Genomic DNA, 11,173 nt, shown 5'->3' with positions numbered 1-11,173 from the left:
GCACTCATTTACTGATGTATATTTCTGCTGAATTATGTGTCCCTTGATCAAGTGGTCTGTGCTGTAGAGAACCAATACACATATTTTCGTTTATTATTAGTTAATAGAGATATTTTAACACACGTTCTACAAAAACATTTTGAAAGTTTAAATGCATATTTTTAAGTTGCATGATTGTTTAACAGGAACGGAGCTTTATGGTTGGAAAAACTATTAAATGAATTAATTTAAGACATATTATTGTCTTTTTCTTCTACTTAATATTGCTTTGAACAAAATCTCCAAACTTTGGAAAGAATAGGGTGTTATTGAAATAAAAGCATTATACGCTATTTTCAAATTAAAAATCGAATCATTTATAAAAAAAATATTTGACTAGCTTAGACTAGTTTTTTAAAATGTTTAGTAAATTATTTGCTGCTTTATTATATCGATGCTATTTTTTCCTTGTACTTTTCTGTAATTAATTTTTGAATATTATTTCATTCATTTAAAAAATGATATTATTTTTCAATAAAAAATTTATTGAAAAATGATGCTATTTCAACGATTTTTTTTTTCATGGTAAAAGAAAAAGTTTATTTTTAGAACTCAGGTAAACTTTTCTATCATTAAAATCTTTTCTATCATGCAGTGACATTAGAAATGTGTGCGAAGATTACGATTTTTGTATTATTTCTTTTAAAAATCTTCTTCAAATATGTTATATTAAAAGAAAAAAAAACGATGGTGAAATATATTAAGCATTCTTAATTTTAAAAAAATCATCCCTTAAAATCAACATAAAATTTAATTTCAAATAAATTATCATTGATTATATTAAAGACCTTGAAAATTTTATAATGATGGCATATTACAAATAATTTAATAATTACATTTCTATATATTTAAAAAAAATAATCAATCACATTTAAGCAATTGACCTTTTGATGACCTCTACAATTAAAAAAAAATTGTGTTTACACTGAATGAATGAATGAATTTAGATTTCATGGCACAAAGGCGATATTTGGCTATTCTTCGCCGATCTTACGGTTAAATTACAGACATTACATAGATACATCAGTGTTTATACTAAGGTAAACTGATAAAGTTATATTTTATTAAAATCATGATGATAAAATTCATTTTACATTTACAAAAAAAACATGATAAAATAAGAATTTTGATTTTATTTTTTAAAACTAAGTATATATTGATGTGAATATTAATGAATGTCTATGCGAATATTGAATATCTTGTAAAATATTCGATATCGCATTCAAAGTATTTAGTGTCATATTTGACATTTTTCAATTAACATTAAAAACTCTCATCAGTGATTCAAAATTATTTATTAACAATCTTTTCAATTTAAAAGAGAGAAATTGCTGTAAAAAATGAAAATTCAAAATCAGTTAACGTTTTTGTTGATTTATTTTAAATACAATTTAAAACAAAAATATTTTTCTTCTTCTATTGTGTCTCTTGTGTTTAGTTATAGATTTAGACAACTTTCTTCAAAAATATAGAAAAAACGGTTCCTTTAGGGTTGTTTGGGGTATTTGAAATTTCACGATTAAGAGGCAATATCTTTATATGCATCAAATTGTTCAGGAGATGTATAAAAAATTACGTTTCATCTTTTATGTATAAAAATAAAGCATAATTTCAAGATCTGTAGCCAACTATATTCATGATAACATCCTTTATTTAATTATTTTTATTGGTAATAGCTAAGCGAATGATAATATCACTGTAATAAAGTATTATCATTGTAAATAATTCTTAATCTATGATGTATTTTCTGATTAGTTTCTTGTCATTTTCTTTACTTCAAATATATTCAATAAACTCAATTAATTTTCAGATCTTATGTACAATTTTCAAATAAAAATCAACTTAATGACAGTGACATTGAAAATGAATGCAAAGACTTAATAATTTTCATCTATTACCATGGCATCTAAAAATAAAAATAAAAAAAATTAAAACTCGTTATATGTATTTGGTTATCAATTATAATAAACTAAACACTATGCTTTCACAAAAAACATTGAACATATAGTTTATTCACAGGTTCGAAAAATAAAGTAAATTTCTTCAATTACAACAGAAAAAAAACATAATAACACACTACACAGAAGAACAGTTTTCGTAACATTAAAAAGTCCTCTTAGAAAATACATGAAGCTCATTTCAACGATACTCTTAAAAGCAAGTATTAAGAGCATTAATAAATTAAATATTGCTGAAGTCCTACAAAAATAGCTCTTATATAATACCTTAAATAATAAAAATGGATACTACTTTCTGATTCTCTTTGTACAAGAATCTGCCAGCCACCTTTTAAAAAGCACAAAACGTACATAGTATATATTTTTCAAGAATATACAATCTAAATTGTTCTGCAGGCATTCTTGTATATTTTAGAGTTCTGTACATTCAGCATCAAATCAATACATTTCTCATGGATGAATTGAAATGAATGCATAAGGAAACATTTTTTGCAAAAATAATGCAAATCAAAGCATCAAACAAATGCTCTAGAAAAGGAAATCAAATATCCTTGTATTTCAACATTCTTATATCAAATTAATGTATTAAATGAAATTGGAATGCATGTAAGCTCTTCACTAAGGCGTTCCCGAAAGGTATTATCCTATATTACACGAATTTCCATCAAAAAAGCATTAGATTGCATAAAACTTGAAATGATTTCTTAATTGCTAAAAAAACACAGCCAACTGAGTGGCTGAAAATAATTTCTTCATTGCTTGAGTTGCAAATGATTTCTTGACTGAAAATAATGTTTAATTCTTTACAGTTACAAACGATTTCTTAACTGAAAATAATGTTTAATTGCTTAAAATTGCAAACGATTTCTTGACTGAAAATGATGATTAATTGCTTAGAGATCCAAACGATTTCGAAATTGTAAATAATTTTTCAGTTGCACAAAATGTGCAATCGATTTTTTGTATTTAAAAAATTATTATTAAAAAAAAACTGGCACAGACCTTTTAGTTAAGGAAAAATTCTATTGAATTAATTTTTCACTTATTTTACGGCTGAAAGAATATTCACAATTGCATAATGACTGACAAAACAATTTCTTTTTTAATTGTTTTGAATTACTTTTCAGAATAGAATAAAAAGTTCTAAAATAATTGTATTCATAATATTGGCACAGATGGAAACTGTTGGACTGAAAATAAAACTGTAGTTCTTTTTTCTATAAATCAGTCAGTAACATTCAAATAGATATATAGGTGGGATAAATGTGCCCTGCACATGATTATTTTGAGTTATTTAATATCCATACCAGTTCAGCAGTTGTAAAAGAAATTGAAGAAAAGGCTCTTTTCAATTTTTCTTACAATGTAAACGCAAGCAATGATGTAATAGCTTAATCTGAAATTACACCAAAGCACGAAACTATAATACATTATTACACGAAAACAAATAATCTTTTGCTAATCATTCATTAGAACAAAGCAAAGAAAACATTTTCTACAGATCCTCTATTCTTGTTTTAACCAAACTCCAAACTTTGGAATGAAATGTGCGCAAAAACAGTTGCATCTTTGTTCTATGATCACAAACATGAATGTACCAGTTTTCTTGCTTTACACGTCCTGCATTCCACCTGGCAACACCAGTGGAAGGTACAGTTGCATCGGTTTGTTTCTTCGCGATATTCAGATTTATATCCTCGACCACAGCACATCAGATCACAGCCGTCAACGCCTATTGACGTTACATTGCAGATTCGACCACCTGTTCCACCATGCCCCAGACTGGAGTCAGGGAAGCAAAAGTCTGGCGAATTTTCAAAATAGACGAGATCTTTCTTGGATGGAGGCTTGTGTTCTGGATGGTAAGGCTTGAGGAGGGCTCTCCTCCTCACGTTCCCTCTGTTGGTGACCAGGACTCGAGAGGCCCCGTCGAATCTGTCTTTCAATCCATCTCCCACAGCTCGGAAGGGTGGAAGCTGCATCCAACAGGTCTGGACGGTGCAGCTGCCGGACATGCCATGGCACTTGCACTGACGGCGCATTCCAGCAATAACGTGCTAAAAGAAAGGGGAAAAAAATCATAAAAGAGAAAATTACAAAAGGGTGGCTTTGAAAAAGAAAAAAGATTCGAAGTCTGAAACTGTAATAGATATTCTAGCACAGTTTGAAACTCTACTCCGGAGTAATGATAATGCATGCATGGAATTCTCGCTTAAATCTGAGAAAGTGGTCCTCAGTCAAATTTATTATACTATCTAATTACTTCATACAGAGATATCGGAGAAAATATTCGATTAAGAAATTTACGAATCTCAATCTTGACTGCAATGAGCAATTTAATTTGAGAAGCATTTGCAATGGACTTTCTGCGTTATGAAAAATTTATATTGTGAATATGCTAGAGATGATTTTTGCGAAAATTGCTACAAAATACAAATATTTTCGAAATTTTGAATAAAATAAGCTGAAAAAAATCTATTTAAAAAAATTACATATCAAAAGAAAGACAAAAAATTCTTCAAAGTTAGAAAAAATTTATTAAAAAAAAGAAGTATTAAACAAAAATCTTCTAGATTTTTGTTTATTACTTCTATTTATTTTTGTTTAATACGTTAATAGTTTATAAAATGATGAATTCAAATCGTCCAGATGATTTAAGAAACATATTACCTAGCTCTTGAACTAAGAATAAGCTGTATTTTTAATAGTAATTATTGGCATTCTACTTATAAATTAAGTAATATTCCCATTTTTTTTTTTTTTGCATTTTTAAGCGATAAAACATTAATTATAAAAATTGAATATTAATTATCAAAATATGAAGCATTAATTATAAAACTCTTAATAGTTAAATAGACTGATTACTTGATAGTTCAGAACATATTGAGAAATTATAATACGAAATTGAATAAAAAATATGCGTTAGATTTTAATTTATAGTATCCTTCATAAGAAAATTTTCAAAAAATATCACATAAAGTTATAAAACAATATTAAAATGTGTTTTATATAAATATATTACACACATATAAATACTTCTAAAAGAATTATCTTCGAAACAGGATTCAAATAATGAAGAAAATGAAAAAAACTGTTAAGAAATCAAAAAATAAAAAATATTTGATATTGTCGAAAAAAATCGCCTTTTCGACGTAGTCAACTATGCGCACAATACGCAGATTATTTTCTAAAGTGGTATGAGGCATTGATTGTGCTATGCAGCATTTTTCTATAATGTAAATACCATAATAGGGAAGAGGATAATAAATTGTAGAAAAAAGTTTTCTTTTATTGAGAAACCAATGATTTTTTTCTCTTGAAAATGCCATTGAAAAGAAATCAAACAAATGATCAAAAGGCATGATAGAAAATCTTTTTTTTTTTTTGTCCATCAAACAAATTACAAGTAATTCATCCGCTAACACCTAAAATTCGTCAGAAAACTTGATGAATGGCTCCCCACACATCTTAAGACTGCGTTCATTACATCCTATCTGTGGCTGCCTTGACTTTTATGTTCCTATACCCATAATCCCTCTCGCCTTTCATGTACAGGTAGGCACTTGTTCCATGCCTTTTGTGTCGTGCGCTCAGGTGTTGCGGGGACCCGCAATTCTGATAGATGGAGCCGTAAGACCACCCCGAGTTCCGAGTTAATTAAGTCACGACTGACCCGGGGCGAAAAACAACTAATTGATTTATGAATTGCAAAACACTCTGCCGGACAATACACGCCACTGGTGGTCGTCACCCCGTCTTCCCTTCTTCATGAAATATGGAGTATCAACGAAATTTAGTTGTCCCACGATGTCAGCCGTGGAAGAAACTCGTCTGATTTGTTTTTTTATGTGTAGCAACAAGCGTCTGCCTAACGAACTGTATCAGCGCTCACAAACAGAACTGCGACTGCTTCAATGACGGTACGTCATTGGATATGGCCGATTGGGAGGTTAATTCCACGGTTATGAAAAGATGCGAGAAGCCGTTTTTAGAATGTTATTCTTTAAACTGTCTTTTTATTTTGATAAATCTTCCCAACTTTCTTTTTGTTAATTGTTGTTGTTCCTTTAGAGAACAATAAATTTGAAAGTTTCTATTCATGTTTAAATACAATTATTTTAACATTTAATGTTTATGGATATAAAAATAAAACGTCAGAAATATTAAATCTACGCATATATAAAAACTTGAAAATAGAAGGAATCTTTAGGAAAATTTATTTCGATTCTTTTTTTTTTTTTTTTACTTAAAAATTTTTTTACAAAGTTTTCTCTTTGCTCAGTTTTTTTTCTTTTTTCTTTTCTTTTAAATTTGAGGGGAAATTTTAAAGCAATCCTTTAAAAATTCAACTTTTAGTGATTTAAAAAATACTTTTATAGTCATACATATTTATTCTGCATTTCGGTAAAGACGTATCCTTTAAAATTCCTTGTGGACTCTTTTACTTTATAAACTTCTGGTCATTTTTATGAAAATATATATATAGACTTGAAATTTTTCATTTAATTATTGAAAATATATTTTAAGAGTGAAAACAGAAACAGTGTTAATCAATTAAAATATTTGAATAAAAAATGTTTGACGAAATTTTTTTAGTTATTTGGCTAATGGTTCAAAATTATTTATTTTTTAATGCAGTTTTAAACTCGTGTGTTTCACTTTTGAAATAATCATGGATTTCTTATTACAAAAAGAAAGTTTTTTTGTTAAAATTATTAAAGCGCCTACTGTAAAATTTTTGCTACTTTAAATTTTATCTAAATTATAAGAATTTCAAAACTTATGTATTTGTTCTGAGAATATTATGTTTATCCTAAATTAACACACACACACACTTCTTATTTTAAACGATTTATTCTTTCTCGTAAGATTTTTTCGCATCTTTAATTTTCCTCGAAGACTATGCTTTTTTTTTCTTTCAAATTCCTTAAAATTAAAAAAAAAAATTAACGTAATAAAAACAAAAGAAAAAAGTAACGCTAGCGTAATAAAAATTTAAAAAAGAAAACTCTTGTTGAGTATAAAAATCCACTCTATTTCCGATTTTCCTACACCACAAAATGTGTACATTTACCTAATTAATTGTACTGTTCGTTCACGTTGAATAAATTGCGGAGCAATAAATTAATGTCGATAAATTTCATCAACAATATATTTTTTTTATTGCAACGCGTCCCTTTCCTTTCTAATTCTTTAAAACAATAAAATTTTAAACATTTGAAAAAGAAAAGAGCATAAAAATCCCCTCTATATTTGATTTTCCCACACCACAAAGCGTGTACATTCTCCACATTAGCTGTACTGTACTTTCACATTTATTAAAATGTGGATTTAGAAATTAATATAGATAGATTTTATCAAAAAATATCCTTTTCATTTGTCATTCATTCCTCTTTAAGACTATAAAAGTTTAAACCTTAAAAAAAAAAAGAGAATATGAATCCACTCAATTTCCGATTTTCCCACATCACAGAGCATGCACATTCTCCAAAGTAACTGTGCCATATTTCCTCATTTAATAAACAGCGGATTAATAAATTAATCTGGATAAAATCTATCAAAAATATCTTTTTCATTTGCCACGCATCCCTTCCCTTTCTAATTCTTTAAAAGAATAAAAGTGGAAAACATTGGAAAAACAAAAGAAAAGAGCATAAAAATCCACTCTATCTCCGATTTTCCCACACCACAAAACGTGTACATTCTCCACATTAGTTGTACTGTACTTTCACACGTAATAAAAGCAAAAAATCGTTACGAAGGAGGCGAGTAATGCAAATCGCGGATCCGAGCAGTTGATGAAGTGTTTCCGTAAACGGCAAGCAGAGCTTGAGGAGCGGGCGTTATGTTAATCCGGAGGGCTTCCTGCCAGTGGGCAGCAATTCATTAGTGCTGGTATCCAAGACCATCGAACGTGGGAAGACAGTGCTCCTTGCTGCGAGCACTGACAACAAAACAGGATGGGGGCCCGCTCGCTTCTTGTTGGGTCCGCGCTAAAGGAGGTCCCGGAGAAGAGCTCTGGCCCTGTTATCTTGTCTTCCTACCTTCAGACAGACATCATTCCAGGCGAATGGAAAACTATTTCGCAAGCATGGATTGTCTATGCATTTTTTATTAACTTTTAAATCATGAAGTCTTATTAGCAAAACGAGACACATTATCATTCTCTAATGATAGTTTTCAGTTTTAGAAATAGCTGTTGCTTGAATGGAACTCATTTTAAGATGTTCATGCTTTAGCCCGTCAGCAGGGGGGGGGGGGGGGGAGGGGTAAGGGGTTGACACCTTCCTTTCTGTTTAGAAATACTTGGAATTATAAAAGTTTACACCTATTGCTTCTTATACCTTCATAGGGCAACTAGAAGAGGAAGATTAGAACAGCAGAAATCAATAAAGCAATGTATCTATCTCTCTCTCTCTCTTTTTGTGTGTGTGTGTGTTTAGCATGCATTTCAGATTCTTTAGCTGTTATGTGTATGACAGCCCACGAACATGAGCAGAAGAGATTCCTATATCTCCTAGCGAGTGTTCCTACGGATAGTGAAAACGAGGGAAGTTCACATTCAATAGATGTTAATGAAATTTTTGGAAAGTGATCACGATGTAAAATCGGAACAAAACACAAATTCTGAATATTCTGGAAATTTGATCAAAATTTTTTTCCTGCTCTTGGGGGGGGAAAATAGCAAATCCTTATATAAAATGCATTTGCTTATAGTATGAATAAATTGTCAAGAAATTTATATTAAAAATTCATTTTATTCTGAATGAAGAGTGATAAAAGTATTTTTTCAGTATGTATATAAAAATGAAAAAGCTGAATATGAACATGCACAAATGTTTAGAGTTATATGTTTAAACTTCATTTTCCAAAACATTTAAAAAGTAAACTATAAAAGCTAAAAGAGAAAAAATTCATTCCTATACTCCGACCATACTTTATTTTTATACATATAGTCAATAAGATAAGGAGTAAGTACTTGACCATTTTGGATGAAAATGACCCGGCACAGGTGCTAATATTTAAAAAATAGTTGAATGTGCTAAACGGTTAATAACATGGAATAAGAAGCAATGAACTTCGTCCGAATTTCGCACACAAATTGCAGTAATACGTTTTCAAAGACAGAGCCTAAAATTTACTCATTCGTGAACATTTTAATTCGATACACAATCTAGTAGAATCTGTAAACATCTGAATTGTTCTAAGAATGTGTAACTGAATCAATACGAATATACAATATCATATGATAAAATAGTAGTGAATTCTGAACAATTAAACAAAAAAAGTTGTCCAATGGCGTAATGAGACTAGATGGTATCCCAAATGCAATATGACTTTTTCGATTCCAATCTTTACAAGGCCAAGTGGCTCCCGAAGCACCTTGTTATTCATTTATTTATTACGTTTATCATCATTTTTTATTTTAAAAATGACATAAAAACTGTAATGTTTTATCTTCTTGGTTCTCCTAAGACTGACACCTGACACCTCCGTACAATCCTTACAACCACTCCATCTCCACGCCACGGCATCTGTCGCGATACAAGTGCAGCTACACAGAGTAACTTAATATAGCTCCCTTTTTTCGTGGCACTTCATTTCTTGGATTTCAATATTTATAAAATTAAATGCATTAAAAAAATTTTGACTGAAAATATTTTTTTTAAGTTTGTTGCTTGACTATTTCGAATTTAATTTCTAATAAATCAAATTAAATGAAATTATTTACTTAAAGAATTATAAAATTATAAATATTTATAAATTTTTATTATAATTATTTAAATATTTAAATAAATATTTAAATTATTAAAATATTATAATATTTAAATATTTAAATTCTGTGTTGTCAAAAAAACAATAAATTTGCGCATATTATTTTTACATATTTATTAAATAAGCTCTATAATTCCTAACATCCTCAACTTTTAAGGCACTGCATCTGTCGTGTCACACGCAAAGTCACGCACCAGAATTTTCGGTATCATGTATACATTAATAATGTTTTCTCTCTTCAAATCTTCAATATTTAAATATAAGCACAAGCTTCTTTAAAAATAAAAATGCATTGACATAAAATATTTCTTTAAGCTTTACTGATTAACTATTTGGAATTGAACTCTAATAAATCAATTTAAATTATTAATTTAAGGAATTATAAATGATAAAAGATTTAAACATTATAAATCTGGGTAATTAGACAAAAACTATAAAATTGCACATAATAATAAAATATGAGACATGTGTTGACTGAAAAAACGATACTCATATTTCGTTAATAAAACGATAACTTAAATTTCTTTTACGAGAACGGAATTTTTTTCTATTTTCTTTAAAATTAAACAAAAAATATTTATTGTAACATAAGCTAACTATCCTAGCGAACTATCCAACGTATCAATTTATTATTTTCGATCACCGAATCACGCGATACTGCGCGAATCTTCCTAATACACTTTAACTCACACAAAAACCAAACTAATGAGAAAGGAAGCGAAGGTGAATCCTAATCCAATAGGATCCTGATTTGATTTATAGTTCCTCCCATCCCCAGGTCTACATCATTAAAGCAACCCTCTTGCTGAGTTCCCCGCAATTAAAACACGAATAAACGAGACACGAGACGTAGGAGTCGAAATAAACATCATACTTTCAGACAATTTGGTGCTATTAGTGCTGAAATATGCGCTGTTTTTTTTGTTTTTTTTTTCCTTATTTCTATTTAGCGAATGCTGATGTAAGGTGAGTTACACCTTATATAGCGTCTGATGCATTTCCGAGTCGTCCGATCCCGGCTTGCTTAATGATTGAGTCACGGAAGATGGTCTTAATCATTTCGGACGATTACTTATTTAGAGGTGCGATTACCTCATGCGGTAATTCTGTCCGGATGTTGTGGTTTTTGACACTTTGAGGTATATTTAATTGTTACCTTTTAGAATTGATCATTTACAAGTAATAATTATAGGAAACCTCACACGGGGGGAAATCCAGCACATGGCTTTAGTTACACACCTCGACATCCGTTGGGAGGTCAGGACAAAGGACAATAAAATAACTTTCCCATTTCCCAGCGCGTTTGCGGTTTTCTTTATTAATTTGAAGCATTCGAAATATCCTAAATGTGTAATTGGAAGAAATGGTCAACCGCTGACACTTGTCTTGGTGTTATAGAA

At 29.6% G+C, this 11,173-nt stretch overlaps 1 protein-coding gene across 1 annotated transcript in view; it reads right to left on the bottom strand.

Moving 5' to 3' along the window:
* Nucleotides 1-2,106: 2,106 nt before the first annotated feature.
* The window catches only part of LOC129961917 (protein Wnt-1-like), a 46,472-nt gene continuing 37,405 nt past the window's right edge, over nucleotides 2,107-11,173 (bottom strand). Inside the window, exon 4 of the mRNA XM_056075554.1 lies at nucleotides 2,107-4,054. Within this exon, the coding sequence (XP_055931529.1) occupies nucleotides 3,578-4,054 (477 nt within the window). The 3' untranslated portion in view covers nucleotides 2,107-3,577. The remainder of the gene's footprint in view (nucleotides 4,055-11,173) is intronic.

This window comes from Argiope bruennichi, chromosome 2 (assembly GCF_947563725.1).
Source record: "Argiope bruennichi chromosome 2, qqArgBrue1.1, whole genome shotgun sequence".
Lineage (NCBI taxonomy): Eukaryota > Metazoa > Arthropoda > Arachnida > Araneae > Araneidae > Argiope > Argiope bruennichi.
Note: the sequence above shows the minus strand (reverse complement) of the source record. Positions and strands in the feature narration are given on the sequence as shown.